This window comes from Pongo pygmaeus, chromosome 11 (genome assembly GCF_028885625.2).
Source record: "Pongo pygmaeus isolate AG05252 chromosome 11, NHGRI_mPonPyg2-v2.0_pri, whole genome shotgun sequence".
Taxonomy (NCBI): Eukaryota; Metazoa; Chordata; class Mammalia; order Primates; family Hominidae; genus Pongo; species Pongo pygmaeus.
In genome coordinates, this window is record NC_072384.2 from 89,633,255 (window position 1) to 89,649,303 (window position 16,049).

General features: G+C 38.6%; 2 protein-coding genes across 3 annotated transcripts; both read left to right on the forward strand.

Annotated features, from left to right (window-relative positions):
• Nucleotides 1–4,928: 4,928 nt before the first annotated feature.
• Nucleotides 4,929–9,948, forward strand: ASDURF (ASNSD1 upstream open reading frame). 2 transcript variants are annotated; one of them, XM_054479360.2, is made up of 4 exons: nucleotides 4,929–5,129; nucleotides 7,417–7,470; nucleotides 8,965–9,040; nucleotides 9,583–9,948. In XM_054479360.2, exons 1-4 carry the CDS (start codon nucleotides 5,040–5,042, stop codon nucleotides 9,651–9,653), a joined length of 291 nt encoding a protein of 96 aa, XP_054335335.1. In that variant the 5' UTR covers nucleotides 4,929–5,039; the 3' UTR covers nucleotides 9,654–9,948. The 2 variants fall into 2 exon arrangements, with proteins under 2 accessions (XP_054335335.1, XP_054335336.1); XM_054479361.2 differs by having other exon boundaries at nucleotides 4,936–5,129; nucleotides 9,011–9,040.
• ASNSD1 (asparagine synthetase domain containing 1) lies at nucleotides 9,675–14,377 on the forward strand. Its single transcript, XM_054479359.1, has 3 exons — nucleotides 9,675–11,138; nucleotides 11,306–11,487; nucleotides 13,987–14,377. The coding sequence occupies exons 1-3, from the start codon at nucleotides 9,675–9,677 to the stop codon at nucleotides 14,270–14,272; spliced, it is 1,932 nt and encodes a 643-aa protein (XP_054335334.1). The 3' UTR covers nucleotides 14,273–14,377.
• The last annotated feature ends 1,672 nt before the right edge of the window (nucleotides 14,378–16,049 follow it).

The following is a 16,049-nucleotide window of genomic DNA, read 5'->3' on the forward strand; positions in this document are numbered from 1 at the left end:
TGACATCACAAAAAGAAAGACAGCCAGACGATATTATGTGCCTCCTGATGCACAAACACAATGTCACTTAGGAATATTCTTGCCAAAAAAAAAAAAAAAAAAGTCAAACCTGAATCTGAACAAGCCTCTAGATTTAACTACCTATTTTTAAGAAATACAGAGGACATTGTTAAGTTCTACAGAATGACCTCATTTCTTCAACAAAAAAATTATGAAGGAGTGGGGAGGGAAGAAATCTGGAGAAGGGTGAGGAAAGGAGAGAAACTACAGATTTAAAGAACTAAGGACATGGCAAATCAACTGTAATGCATGGACCTTATGTAGATCCTGATTTGAACAAACTATAAAAAAGAAAAAATAACTTTTATGAGATAATCAGGAAAATTTGGAACACTATTTGGATATTTAATTATATTAAAGAATTACTTAATTCTTAATTATTTACCTTTCATACCTTGATTATGTGTTTTAAATGAGTCTTTTAAAAAGATGCACAGTGAATGACTTGTACAAAATGATATAAAGTCTGGGGTTTGTTTCAAGCTAGTGGTGGGGGAAGATGAGTGGGTGGAGATATATGTGAAACAAGAGGCCATGAGTTTATAATTATTGAAGCTTAGTGATGGGTACACATAGTAAAAACTTTATTAAATGAGGAGGCTAAATGTCCACTAAGGAAAAAAAAATAAAAAAACTAAATTAAACTAAAGCTTAGGTGCAAACCGGAGCAATGCTTTTCAAAATGTGGTTGAATGACTACATGCCTCCTCACAATCACTTGCAGGACTTACCACAAAATACAAGCCTCCTGGAAATCTAGAACTTTGGGGGATGAAGCTCAGGAATTTAATTGAGAATTTCAACTGCAGACTGGATTTTGAGAACTACTCTTTTATACCTAAAGCACTTGGGGGAAAAGAAAAGTCTTTCTATGCAACATTTAAGACTGTGTTCTTAGAGATGACATGTTTTTAAAGCATCTAAATTCAAATTCAGTAACAATAAATGCCTCATCATTATTTGCAACTCCTCTGATAGTAAACATTTCATAACTATTTTATTTAATGGGACCAGCCATGTACTGTGACCTAAATCACAGACTATTACATTTAATTTTGTTTCTTCAATCATGCAGACCAAAATGTTTCAAGCATGTCCTCAGTCTTTGGGAAAGAGGTGGACAGTGGCACTCATATGGAATAGTTCTAGAAGAAGCCAAGATAATTTCGATTAACCTTCTTTATAGCTGTCAGACTATGTGAAGATACAACAGGCATGGGCAGCATATAAAACATCTTTCATTGGTGACATTCACAAACCACACTGACCTCTAGATTGTAAAACAGAACTACCAACAATGAAATCTTCACATCCAACTGGCAGGAGAGCAGTGGATTGGAAAGAAGATGAATATGCTTAGATGAGGCATGTGAGGCACCTGGGCAGAAAATTTAAAGAGCACTTACTGCAGGACCCTGAGAGTCAGTGCATCTTCAAATTTGCACCCTACCACACTCACCACATCCTGTTTCTGCCCTGCACAAGAGCTCCAAAGTGAAGTTGGCTGCAAGCGCCAGGGAGGCCTGATGTCCGCATTCCACAGCTTTGAAGCAAAGCTTGAGAACCAGCCTTATCTCAAGTAAGAAGGATTTACTGATCTCTAGACCAGTACTTGGAAACTCTGCCATTTCCCTTGAGAGACCAAGACCAGCCTGATGTGCTTTGTTACTAGGGCAACAAAGCATTCTCCCTGCGTTCTCCCCTCAAAGAGTTTATGGTAAGGATCCAGTAGTTCCTTTCCCAGATCCTAGAGCCTTGCCGGAAAACATCAGTCCAATATCTCAGGCCCTGTCACCTTCTGGCAGAATTATTGATATAAATCATCTATTTAGACCGTGGTATTACCTCTCCCTTGACTTCACCCCCTTGGTCCTACAGCCTACCTTACTTCCCCCTCTCCAACCCCCTCTGCCCCCAACAATTACCAGCAATGTCTACTTGCTGAGATTTCCCTTTGGTCTGCTAGTCTACGCCTCTTAGAAGAGTCTGTAGTTGAGTCTGTCTCCTTTCAAATGGCTTCCAGTCTGTCCTACCCATCAGAGTTAACAGAACCATCCAATCACTGTGACAACCAACAGTACCTCCACACATTTTTTCAAGCATCAGCTAGGGAAACCCCTAGCTCTGTTAAGAATCACTGGAAGAGAAGACATAGTTTCCAGCTGTATGGTGGGCTGCAGATGGGCAGTCCTGAGCCAGTTAGGCATGACACATGGTACTAGCTAACCCCAAAGCTGACTTCAAGCAATGCAGGAGTTAGAGCAGCTGAGGGAGGAAATAGAAGCAAATAGATAAATATTTTTAAAATAAGATAAAGTGTGAAAGCACTTTTAAGACAGTTTAGCACCATATTAAAATTATTATCACCACTTTGTTTAGTACTATGTTGTCTTGGGCAGCCCTTGTGAATAAACAAAAACATCAGAACTTGGCAGAGCCATAAGCAACAGCCCAATTCCCAAAATGGGGTGAACAGCTGCAGACCAATCAGCGGTGTCGGGTGTTTCCGGCTACTCAGTATGGACATGATTGTGAGTCAGAACCAATTCAAACTTTAACCAGAGCTCCCACTCTGTCAGAAACTACAATAGAAGGTGGGGTACAAAGAAGACCAATATGCTAGGATGCTCAGTCTCATCATCTTTACAGATAAGCCTCATTATTACCTCTAAACAAAGTGGAAGCCAGGCCTGGCAGCACACACCTATAATCCCAGCATTTTGGAAGACTGAGGAGGGCAGATAGCTGGAAGCCAGGACTTTGAGACCAGCCTGGCCAACATACTGAAACCCCATCTCTACTAAAAATACAAAAATCAGCTGGGCGTGGTGGCACACACTTGTAATCCCAGGTACTTGGGAAGCTGAGGCAGGAGAATAGATTGAATCCAGAAGGCAGAGGTTGCAGTGAGCAGAGATCGCACCACTGCACTCCAGCCAGGGCAACAGAGAAAGACTCTGCCTCAAAACAACAACAACAACAAAGTGAACTGATACTTCACTTTGTAGCTCTCTTTTTCCTAAACTTGGATTCTTAAAATGTTTCTAAGCTAGCAGTTTTTAAGAACTTTTTTCCTTAAAAATCTGGCACATTTAAAGTATTGGAAATTCTGGGCTTTAAAAAATATTGGGATTACACCAGTGCTTATTTTTCTCTATAAACTAGTCAGAACAGAGGCCCTTTAATTAGAGATATTATAGTGGGATTTATTAATATACTCCAGAAGTAGGGAAATATTTTATATTCACAAAGGGAGACATAAAGCCTATTCTAAGTTATAGACACACAGACACATAGAGAGGTTATTGCTTCTGTCTTACAACTTGAATCTCAGGTCAAAAGTAAACACAAAACCACAAAAATTCACCAGTTCTTCTGCTTGAGCAGCCTTTATGTTAAAACAAACAGACAAACAAAACCTTACTAGCCCACATCTCAAATAGCTGTCCTCCTTCCCTCTCAGTGGACACAAAAGTAATTAATTAATTTGAGCTCACAAATGATAAACAAAAAGACTTACAAACTTGCTTCTCTATCACCTCTCTTATTTATTTATTTGAACCTCTGGCCTCAAGTAATCCTCCCACCTCAGCCCCGAGTGGTTGAGATTACAGGTTTGAGCCACTGCACCTATCTACCTCTCTACCAATAAGACTAGACGTCCATCATCCAACAGATACCACCAAATGGTTAGACCACAAAACCAAACTCCCAATCATTGCTGCTATCAATGTATCAGTAATGTATAAGTTATACCTGAATAACTTATCAGGAATGTACAAATCAGAAACAAAAACAAAATTTTAAAAAATCAATTAAAAAGGAAAAATATATAACCACTTGGGATTTCTCTAAGAGCAAATAAAAAACATGCCTTAAACAACCCATGATGTATACATTTCTTTCGCCAGACAGTTTGATTCATCACATAAATCCAGTTGGGCATCTCTGTGGAAACTTAAGATTTCCAATAATATAGAATAATTCTCAAAAACCTAAAATCAGTCTCTAATGTGAACATAAAATATATACATGTCAAAGTTTTATTCAACTCATTAGTTAGTGAGGGAACCGGTAAGACTTTAAAACCAATACAGAATATTAGAGAAGCTAGGCATATATTAACAAAGAAATGTTAGGACAGAATTGCAGGATTAGATACAAAACTGACTAATGTGTTGCAGAACAATAAATCATAACCTGTGTTGGCATCTGGTATAACAAAAAATTATTTGCATCTCTACCAAACCAAAATCTCTACCAAAGTTAACCTTTGCCCCTACAGAATTGTAAAACAGCCCAGTCAATATAATAAAGTCAAGTCCAGAGCAGCACTGAAAAAGCATCCAGTAAATAAATCTCTTTTGCCTATTTCTAAGTTTTAGTCATTTTTTCCACAGAAATGAGATATTGCAAATATTGCACGGGACATGGATGCACTAAAAAACTATTAATTCATCTGAAATTCATACCGTATTTTATCCGGCAACCCTAACCACGAGTTAACCAAAACTTTACCAAGTCTGTACAGTTCTTTTGCCAACACGGTATCTCTTAAATCTGTTCCTCAGCTTCATCTTTCCCTAGATAATAAATATCATATTAAGCGCTATTTCTATTGCACGACTATTCTTTATATTTACCACTGGAGGGCGCACAGAACTCGTAGTATACTAGATAAGAGGCCATGAAGAAACCACCTAAGCGTTTCTGCATCTCAACCACAAGAGGCCAGTACAGGAACCTCAGATTTTGCAACCAGACTGTTTACTCGCTCCCTAAGCAGCCATGCGCAGGCGCGAAACTCCTCCCCAGGCCAGACCCGGCCTGCGCATGCGTTCAAGTGAGCGCGCCGACGCTATTGGTAAGACTCGCGGTAAAAGAAAGGGTGCGCGCGGCTGGAAGCGCGCATGCGCTGTGGCTAATGCCGTAGTCTCCTTCAGGGCTGAGCCGTTCCGCGTGTCTTGCGCTCGGTGGAAATGCCCAGCCGAGGGACGCGACCAGAGGACAGCTCTGTCCTGATCCCCACCGACAATTCGACCCCACACAAGGAGGATCTTAGCAGCAAGGTGAGTGTGGGACGCGACGAAAAGGCTCCTGGACTCGGGACCGGGCGCCACTGGACCCTGAAGGTGGTCCGCAGGGGGCAGCGTGGGGCCTGCCCGGGCCTCGGCTTTGCCTTGCTACTTTGCTTTTTTTATTCATAGCACTTGACAGCCACAGTTAGTCCTTTTGTTTTCTGAAAACAGTTGCGAAAAGGGAGATCTTGAAATTTGTCCAGAGACTGGACCCAGGTGACAGTGGGGCGGAGTTTTGGTTGGGTGTTTTCCTCCCTAGTCTTTTTAAACTTTTGGAAATACCGCCCACCCCAAATCTGTTCCATCGCAGATATTCTCCATCCAGTTAACCATGCCAGCAACCCGGGATGCATCCTTGACCCCCATCATGGAAGCCTATCAATTCTACCTTTGACGCTCATTTCAAATATGTCCCTTTATCACCGTGAACACTCTTACCACCCCAAATAAGCCACCGTCATCTGCTATCGGGACCCCTGTCCCCCAGCAAGGGCTTCTTAAGTGGTCTCTCCTCATCCACCTGTTAGCTGCTGCTTCTCCATTAACCAGAGCAATGGTCCTAAAAACACGCATTGGGTTGTCACCCTTATACCAAACTGGGGGAGGGAGGAAGCCAATATAATATAAGCCTTAACTGCCATAAACAAACAAAATCTTTAAAGATAAATGGGAGTGGGGAGGGTTATAGCCCTTCAGGTATTACATGTCCTAGATTCTACTTTGGTTCTGTCCCAAACTTACAGTGACATCTTGGGCAAGTCTCTTTAATCTTTCTGTATCAGTTACCTTCTTTGAAGTAAAGTGAAATGTATACCTGTCATTCCTAAAATGGGAAAACCCTTTACAAATGTTAAGTCTCAAAGAATGTTTACAAATTTGGCCTTGGAATTCAACCTCATTACTACAGCTCTGCCAACGGGGGAGACAGAAAGGTGCACACTTATAGGGATTGGGGGTGAATTTTCAAAAGACACACAGCCCATTCTGATTACTACCATAGCAAGCCACTTACACATACTGGTGGTTACAGATCCCTGAGGCGTGTGTGAGGTAGCACAAATATGATAAAAGCTGCTTTTAGAGGCTCTTGTGATACTATGTGATCAGTCATGTTCACAAAATAAATAAAGAGTTAAAAAGAAACTTAGTTTTCACTTAGTTGAGCCCTCCCCTAACAAATAAATGAAGCCCAGGCCAGCACGGTGGCCCAGGCCTGTACTCCCAGCTAGTCGGAGGTTAAGGTGTGAGAATCAACAGAGCCTGGGAAGATCAAGGCTGCAGTGAGCCGTGATCGCACCACTGCACTCCAGCCTGGGTAACAGAGCAAGACCCTGTTTCAAAAAAAAAAAAAGCCCAGTTCAACAGTGTCAGCTCTATGCTAGTCATTGAGATAAAAAGAGGGAAAAATACAAAGATGGAACATGATAGGTCTTACTGTCCCCAAATAGGGCATTGCTTGATTTGAGTGTTTGACTGCACCACTTAGTACATAAAGTCATGAAAATATTGAAAAAAGTAACACACCCCTCATTCAATTTGCTTTTTTTTAAATGTAAATCACAACTTAATTTTCAATCTAAATCACAACTTAATTCCTTTTGGTGTATATCATATACATATATATTTTTTTATTATTTATTTATTTTTTTTGAGACAGAGTTTCGCTTTTGTTGCCCAGGCTAGAGTGCAGTGGTGCAATCTTGGCTCACTGCAGCCTCCGCCTCCCGGGTTCAAGCAGTTCTCCTGCCTCAGCCTCCCGAATAGCTGGGATTACAGGCATGTGCCACTACACTTGGCTAATTGTGTATTTTTAGTAGAGATGGGGTGTCTGCATGTTGGTCAGGCTGGTCTCGAACTCCCGACTTCAGGTGATCCACCTGCCTTGGCCTCCCGAAGTGCTGGGATTACAGGCATGAGCCACCGCACCCGGCCTGGTGTATATCATATATTTTTAACAAAAGGTATAAACCTTGTTTAGTAACTGTAGTCCTTGGCATGATTGCTGGTTATGAACACGAAAATCCCTGTCTGGTCTTAATGGGTTACCTAACATTTTGCAAGTCTAATCACTGTTTTTTCTCCTCCAGCTTTTCCCCAACTGTACCCCCACACAGACTACTGTTGAAAATAATCTGTATATTCACGAACTGCCAGTTTGGAAAACCAATACATCATAGCCCCTTATCCCATCTCTAATTTTAAAACAACTCCTTAAGGGATTCTCATTGAGGATACTTTGAAAACATCTAACTTAAGGAGTTTTTCTTTATTTCAATAGATTAAAGAACAAAAAATTGTGGTGGATGAGCTTTCTAACCTTAAGAAGAATAGGGTGAGTTATTATAGGAATTCTGAATAATATGTGGGAGGTTTATTTATGTTAACTATATATTAAAGTTATAAGATTTATATATAAGATTTAATCATACTTTAATAAAATGTATAGTATTTCAGCATCTTTTTAAATTGCAGGTGTCTAGATTCTTTTTTTAAATGGATAGATCTCATAGCTGAAGATGTCTTTTTTCTATCATATGCCATTCACATTGCCTTTGCAACAAATGATACTAGTTGTATTTTGGTATCTTGGAGCTGTAATCACTAATGATGTTTATTTTATACCTGAATTTGGTGTTTTCTTTTGATATAAACGAACTTTATATTGAGATGAGAAGAAACTTTTCTTTTAAATGAATGTGGATAATTATTGAACAAAAAAGGATACATTGCTTCCCCTCCCTCCAAAAAATTTTTACATTGATTTTTCTAAATGTGTAACATGGTTATTTAATGCCATTTCCATTAATATGTTATAAACAAGCAAGCTACTGCTTTGTGTGTAGTTATAGTGTCAAATTGCATTTTAACATTCAGGAAGAAATGAGTTTGAGCTCTTAAAAGCTTTGTAAAGATTATGTAATAACTGGCTGGTTAGATATTTCTGATATTGTCACTTACGGAATATTAGAAGTTGAGGCACATACAAAAATTAGCCAGGCGTGTGCCTGTAACCCCAGCTACTCAGGAGGCTGAGGCACAAGAATCGCTTGAACCTGGGAGGCAGAGGTTGCAGTGAGCCGAGCACACCACTGCACTCCAGCCTAGGCGACAGAGCAGGACTTCTTCTCAAAAAAAAAAAAAAAAGAAGTTGAGGCAGAATTAATACCAACTTTCTCTAGACGGAAAATTGGCAGAAAGTCTCAACAACTCAAAACTATAACACTTTGACCCAGCAGTTCCATTTATAGTAGTTGATACTTAGGGGAGAATCGTGGGAGTGCACAAAGATTTAGTTACAAAGATAATCATCACAACCTTGCTTTACAATAGCAAAGAGATGGTAACACCTTAAATGTCTAGCATTTGAAGCTGAGCAAATAAACTGTAATATATTATATCTATATAGCAGTAGGTATAATTTGGTCACCGTAGCTTGCTTTGGCATTTTGGTGTTCTTGTAAAAGAACACTTACTGAGAAGAAAAAGTATTCTCAATATATTGCTCGTTGATAAAAGAAAAGCATAAGAAAAGCATGTAAGCATCAGAAAAGCATGTTGATAAGAAAAGCATGTATCTGCAGGTACAGTAAGAACCTTTTTTGTTAAAATGGTCTATGGAGAGAAAATAGTCTCATTTCAGTAGTAGCAATTTCTGGTAGTTGGGCAGTGGGTGACTTTTATTTGTCTTTTTGCTTATCTGTATTTGCTGAAGTATTGTACTGAATATATGTTACTGAAGTTCAAGAATTAGTGATAATAGGTTTAAGAATTTTAATATCTACTTTTTAGACCAAAATTTGATATTAGCCTAAATTATGTTTTCCAGAAAGTATATAGGCAACAACAGAACAGCAATATATTCTTTCTTGCAGACCGAACAGAAATGCTGTCTGAGAGCAAAAGTAAGTTTTTTCTTTTTTGGGGTTTTTGGGGGGTGCCTAAATTATACTCATCTGAATGTTTAATATATATCTAAAGATTAATGCAGCGGTTTGATTTTCTTCAAGTTAGTTTTCCAAAGATGAGTCAACAGTTTTTAATGTATATATATAAAATATGTGTTAGAAAGCAATAGTTATTAACATGTGCTTTAGAGTTTTAAACAGGTCTAAGTATGACAAACCATTACCACTTTCTACCTTTGTGACTTTGGGTGAAATACTTTAAGCCTCCAAGGTATTTTGGGATCTAAATAAGATGCTATGTAAAAAGTGCTTAGCCAAGTGCTTGGGCCAAAATCAGCACTCGGCAAAACAGAAGCTATTTTTCTAAAAGATAAACATTCTTTATTAGTAGCCTGTTGTTAATTATCATTGGTACTGGCACAGTGTGTGTGTTTATATGGTTTGATTTTGGTAAACAGCTTGTGTTGCCCTCTGAATTGCTAGGTAAAAGTCCAAGAATTTTTATGTTATTTAATGTTTATTCTCCTTCCCTGCAACAGATATATTGGATGAACTGAAAAAAGAATACCAAGAAATAGAAAACTTAGACAAGACCAAAATCAAGAAATAGTCAACCTGATTTCACATAACAATGTGTGGCATTTGTTGTTCTGTAAACTTTTCTGCTGAGCATTTCAGTCAAGATTTAAAAGAGGACTTACTGTATAATCTTAAACAGCGGGGACCCAATAGTAGTAAACAATTGTTAAAGTCTGATGTTAACTACCAGTGTTTATTTTCTGCTCACGTCCTACACTTGAGGGGTGTTTTGACTACCCAGCCTGTGGAAGATGAAAGAGGCAATGTGTTTCTATGGAATGGAGAAATTTTTAGTGGAATAAAGGTTGAAGCTGAAGAGAATGACACTCAAATTTTGTTTAATTATCTTTCCTCCTGTAAGAATGAATCTGAGATTTTGTCACTCTTCTCAGAAGTACAAGGTCCCTGGTCATTTATATATTATCAAGCATCTAGTCATTATTTATGGTTTGGTAGGGATTTTTTTGGTCGCCGTAGCTTGCTTTGGCATTTTAGTAATTTGGGCAAGAGTTTCTGCCTCTCTTCAGTTGGCACCCAAACATCTGGAATGGCAAATCAGTGGCAAGAAGTTCCAGCATCTGGACTTTTCAGAATTGATCTTAAGTCTACTGTCATTTCCAGATGCATTATTTTACAACTGTATCCTTGGAGATATATTTCTAGGGAGAATATTATTGAAGAAAATGTTAATAGCCTGAGTCAAATTTCAGCAGACTTACCAGCATTTGTATCAGTGGTAGCAAATGAAGCCAAACTGTATCTTGAAAAACCTGTTGTTCCTTTAAATATGATGTTGCCACAAGCTGCATTGGAGACTCATTGCAGTAATATTTCCAATGTGCCACCTACAAGAGAGATACTTCAAGTCTTTCTTACTGATGTACACATGAAGGAAGTAATTCAGCAGTTCATTGATGTCCTGAGTGTAGCAGTCAAGAAACGTGTCTTGTGTTTACCTAGGGATGAAAACCTGACAGCAAATGAAGTTTTGAAAACATGTGATAGGAAAGCAAATGTTGCAATCCTGTTTTCTGGGGGCATTGATTCCATGGTTATTGCAACCCTTGCTGACCGTCATATTCCTTTAGATGAACCAATTGATCTTCTTAATGTAGCTTTCATAGCTGAAGAAAAGACCATGCCAACTACCTTTAACAAAGAAGGGAATAAACAGAAAAATAAATGTGAAATACCTTCGGAAGAATTCTCTAAAGATGTTGCTGCTGCTGCTGATGACAGTCCTAATAAACATGTCAGTGTACCAGATCGAATCACAGGAAGGGCGGGACTAAAGGAACTACAAGCTGTTAGCCCTTCCCGAATTTGGAATTTTGTTGAAATTAATGTTTCTATGGAAGAACTGCAGAAATTAAGAAGAACTCGAATATGTCACTTAATTCGGCCATTGGATACAGTTTTGGATGATAGCATTGGCTGTGCAGTCTGGTTTGCTTCTAGAGGAATTGGTTGGTTAGTGGCCCAGGAAGGAGTGAAATCCTATCAGAGCAATGCAAAGGTATGACACAGTGTTTCTTCTCCTGAGAATTCCTGAGACCTATTTTTGATCCTTAAAGCTTTTAGCATTTTGATTGTAAGAATATAGCATATTTTAGGTGCATTTATCTTATTTTCTTTACTTTGTAGTTGATAACATTTTTATACGGATTTCTTTAAACCACATAGGTAGTTCTCACTGGAATTGGTGCAGATGAGCAACTTGCGGGTTATTCTCGTCATCGTGTCCGCTTTCAGTCACATGGGCTGGAAGGATTGAATAAGGAAATAATGATGGAACTGGGTCGAATTTCTTCTAGAAATCTTGGTCGTGATGACAGAGTTATTGGTGATCATGGAAAAGAAGCAAGGTAATTCTAATCATTTGAGTGTTGTTACGGTATTTTTATAAAAACAGCAGAGTGTAAATGGAGACTTTAAAGTTTGTTTTCTCTTTGGAGACTGTTCAAATGAATAAAAGCAGCAATAATAGCTTGGCTTTGTATTATAAACAGAGTCAGAAATAGAGCTGGGAAGAGCCAGGAGAGTATTTATTTTCTAGGACTCATTCTCTAAGAAATGTCTTTTCAGTAATTTTCAAAGGTAACATAATGACAGGATTGTTTTTAAGACTATAGTGAAAAAGACTGTGAAAGTAGGCCAGGCATGGTGGCTCACACCTGTCTTCCTACGACTTTGGGAGGCCAAGGCGGGTGGATCACCTGAGGACAGGAGTTCAAGACCAGCCTGGTAAACATGGTGAAACCCCACCTCTACTAAAAATACAAAAAAATTAGCTGATTGTGGTGCTGCATGCCTGTAGTTCCAGCTACTCGGGAGGCTGAGAATGGCTTGAACCCGGGAGGTGGAGGTTGCAGTGAGCCCAGATCGCGCCACTGCACTCCAGCGTGGGAGACAGTGTGAGACTCTGTTTCCACAAAAAACACTGTCAAAGTAAAACTGAGATAGTGAAATACTAAGAGAAGGTATTTAGAGGGTTTTGTTCAGCTTTTAATGTTTGCTTTCCTCCCAGTAAGGCCATAAGCCCCACCTGCAAGCCTTCTCCAATGTTATAGAAACTGGCTTTGTCTCTATAGACATTTCTGTATGTACAAGATCCATGCTGATTTGAAGGTAGTCCTTACACTGGATATTCCTCTGCCACATTTTTTGAACACAATTTAGTCACATATTGCAGGTTACCTAAAACCTTCAAAGAAACCAAGGCACTTTCATGTATGTATTCTTTCTTTTCAGGTTTATTTTTACCTATATCGTATTTCTGAAGGTAGTGAACAAGTACAGTATTTGAATAAAACTTTCTAAAACATTAAGTAAGGATAAAGGAAGATGTGACATTTAGTTATAAAGAGCAAAAATCCATTCAAGTAGGCTAATTGATTAAGTGGTAGTTTATTACAAGGGTGCAAGCATCCAAGAATAGGAAGTCCAAGTAAGCTTCATGAGAATTAAACATACTACACTTTCTCTCTCTCTCTCTCTATCAGACTTCATTGTTTCTTGTCTCTACTTCAGTCTTTTCCTCTTTCCACTGACTTGTAGTTGCCTTTACACAGTTGTCTTTCTTAAGTTTCTGGTCCTAGCCCATGTAAAAGTTTGGCTACTATGTCATTATTCTGTCATAATTTTCAGGATTTCACTATAAACTGATAACTAATGCCACAATAAAGTCCGTAAACTGTTAAACTGTTTTCTCTTTGAAGGACATGAGAGAGGTAGAAATTCAGTCTGTTATTTCAGCTAGGTCATAGAGAAGGGAATTTGTCTAGTAAAAGCACTTACTTATCAAAGTATTATGCTCAAATAAAAATGCATATGAAGAATGTTTAAAGCAGCTAATACAGAATTGTGATATAACAAATATAGTGGCTAGATCTAAATAATTTATTACGTATCTTGACATACATATTAACAGTAGTGTGTTGATTTGATTCTCTAGTTAAATTTGCTTTTGCAACTCATTCATTTTTATGTAATATTCCAGATAACAAATCTTTGTCCTTTCCAATCTCTTAACCTAGAATAAGATGTAATAAAACGGAAACACTAGTGTAACTGTATTGCATTTTGAGATGTGGGATGGTGGGTGTTAAAGTATTTTAAACAGAAAAAGAACATAATTTTGTAGAAATTGGGGAAGCAAAAGGGCAGAAAGTTTTTTTTTTTAATCGAATATTTTGTTTCTAGGTCATCCCAGAATTTAGGGAAAAAAAATCTGATATTTTGTTCTGTTACAGTAATGTATCACCATTTAATTGGTTTAAGTATAATTAAATAATTTTGATTAACAAAATTTTACCATAAGTGTTTTGCAGGTTCAGGACTGTGGAGTCCTTCTATATTGGTTCCATATCCCTAAAGTGTCATTTCTTTAGACGTGATAAAGATCAGACACAGATTGAATAGTTAGTTAAGATCATGCTCGTAGGCTAGGTGCAGTGGCTCACGCCTGTATTCCCAGCATTTTGGGAGGCCGAAGCAGGTGGACCACTTGAGTTCAGGAGTCCGAGACCAGCCTGGGCAATGTGGCGAAATCTTATCTCTACCAGCAAATACAAAGATTAGCTGGGTGTGGTAGTGCTCACCTAGGCAAAAAAAAAAAAAAAAAAAAGTTTGTTTTCAAGGCCTCCACAAAGATACCTTGTAAAACAATTTGAAATTATTTCTGGACACAATAAACCTAATTTATTTATTGAGATTTAGACTATTTTGTAGTATATGTATTAAAATTAGTCATATGTTATGAAACACTTAATTTGATTAAAGTTTAGCTGTAAAACTGTGTATAAATCAAAGCAGGTTGATTTTATTTTTACACAGTGGTTATATTATCTGTCTGTTTATTTTAGATTTCCTTTCCTGGATGAAAATGTTGTCTCCTTTCTAAATTCTCTGCCGATTTGGGAAAAAGCAAACTTGAATTTACCCCGAGGAATTGGTGAAAAACTACTTTTACGCCTTGCAGCTGTGGAACTTGGTCTTACAGCCTCTGCTCTTCTGCCCAAACGGGCCATGCAGTTTGGATCAAGAATTGCAAAAATGGAAAAAATTAATGAAAAGGCATCTGATAAATGTGGACGGCTCCAAATCACGTCCTTAGAAAATCTTTCTATTGAAAAGGAGACTAAATTGTAATGTGATTCACAATGTAACTATATAAAAATAAGTTTTTATATAATTATATAAAAGTAAGATACTCTGTTGCTTTACTATTGTATAATATAGTAGTTTTAAAGTTCATTTGGTTGAATTTTCTTTTTTTCCTGTCACAGAGCTTCTAAAACCATGGAATTTCCTTAGTGATAGGGAGTATCTTTTGTTATTCATAATAAGCCCCTTTTGATCACACCTGAGTTTATGCTAATACGGTGACTTAGGGTGAGGTCTCTAAATAGCCTTTAACACCTGCAGCTTGGGAGGCCAAGGCAGAGGGATCTCTTGAGTCCAGGAGTTTGAGAACAGCCTGGGCAACATGATGAAACCTCATCTCTACCAAAAAAAAAAAAAAGTACAGAAAATTAGCTGGGCATGGAAGCATGTGCCTCCCTACTCAAGAGGCTGAGGTGGGAGGATCACTTGAGCCCAGGAAGTTGAGGCTGCAGTGAGGCTAGGATCATACCACTGCACTCCAGCCTGGGTGACAGTGAGACCGTCTCTAAAAATAAAAATAAAAATAAAAATAATCAAGTGATTAGAAAAGTTGGAATTTCATCTCTACCCACCAACCTCTGGGAGGGAGAGTGGTGCTGAAAATTAAGGTCTGTTAAACTCTATAAAAACTCTTGAACAAGATTTGATGAGCCTCTGGTTTGCTGAACATGTGAAGGTGCTAGGAGTGTGGTATGCCCAGAGAGGACAAAGAAGCTCCCTCTCACCTTAATATTTTTTTAATACTTTGTCTTATGCATCTCTTCAATTTGGCTGTGCCTGAGATGTATCCTATATAATAAGCCAGTAAACATAAGTATTTCTATGAGTCTGTGAGCCATTCTAGCAAATTATCGAACCTGAATAGGGGGTCATGAAAACCCCCAATTTATGTAGCTGGTCAATCAGAAGTACCAGAGATCCAGACTTGAAATTGCCATCTAAAGCAGAGACACCTTATGGCACTTAGCCCTTAAATGGAAGGATCTGACACTAACTCCAGGTAGATAGAGGCATGATTAAACTGTAGGATACCCAGCTGGTATTCAGAGAGCTGGAGAATTGCTTGGTAATTCTCCACACATCTGGTGGAAAAAATCCACACATCTGGTGTCAGAAATGTTGTGTGAGAGTGAAGAGAAACAGTTTGTTTTCCCAGACTCACTCTCTTTGATAGCTCCATCCAGAAATGATTCAGTTCCCTCTCTTCAGGGACCATGGTTTAGACAGGGTCCTGTTGCATGGATAAAAGAACTACAGGTTTAAAGAAGCTAAACAATTTGCTTGAGGTTCATCCTCCTGAACAGTACTTGTTACTTCTATTACATCTCTTTAGGCAGCTCATTTTCCCACCCCAGTAACTTTTAAAGACTACAGTTGACCCCTGAACAACACATTTGAACTGTGCAGTTCCACTTATATGTGGATTTCTTCTGCCTCTGCCACCCCTGAGACAGCCCCTTCTCCTCCTCAGCCTACTCAACCTGAAGACAAGAATGAATACGTCTTCCTCTACTTACTATGTCTTGCCTCTCATCCACAGTCACTCTCTCCACCTTTTTGTCTATTTACTCCAACCTGACATCCACCCACATTACTCAACTGTTAACTGCCATACCAGTGTCACTGGGAAATCTGTCCATTAGGATTGACACCGTTTCTGGATCTGGCCACCCTTTGATTCTTTAATCATAGTAGCAAATAAATTTTAGAATCCTGACAAACAGGTCACTAACCTGGCAAAGGCTTTCACATGCCCCGAATT

What these genes read in the sequence shown, in the direction of transcription:
- ASDURF (XM_054479360.2), top strand. Translation starts at nt 5,040, where the DNA reads ATGCCCAGCCGAGGGACGCGACCAGAGGACAGCTCTGTCCTGATCCCC. An exon ending in AGGAGGATCTTAGCAGCAAG is followed by an intron (nt 5,130 to 7,416) that starts GTGAGTGTGGGA and finishes TTATTTCAATAG; the next exon opens with ATTAAAGAACAAAAAATTGT. An exon ending in AATGCTGTCTGAGAGCAAAA is followed by an intron (nt 9,041 to 9,582) that starts GTAAGTTTTTTC and finishes TCCCTGCAACAG; the next exon opens with ATATATTGGATGAACTGAAA.
- ASNSD1 (XM_054479359.1), top strand. Translation starts at nt 9,675, where the DNA reads ATGTGTGGCATTTGTTGTTCTGTAAACTTTTCTGCTGAGCATTTCAGT. An exon ending in CCTATCAGAGCAATGCAAAG is followed by an intron (nt 11,139 to 11,305) that starts GTATGACACAGT and finishes TAAACCACATAG; the next exon opens with GTAGTTCTCACTGGAATTGG. An exon ending in GATCATGGAAAAGAAGCAAG is followed by an intron (nt 11,488 to 13,986) that starts GTAATTCTAATC and finishes TGTTTATTTTAG; the next exon opens with ATTTCCTTTCCTGGATGAAA.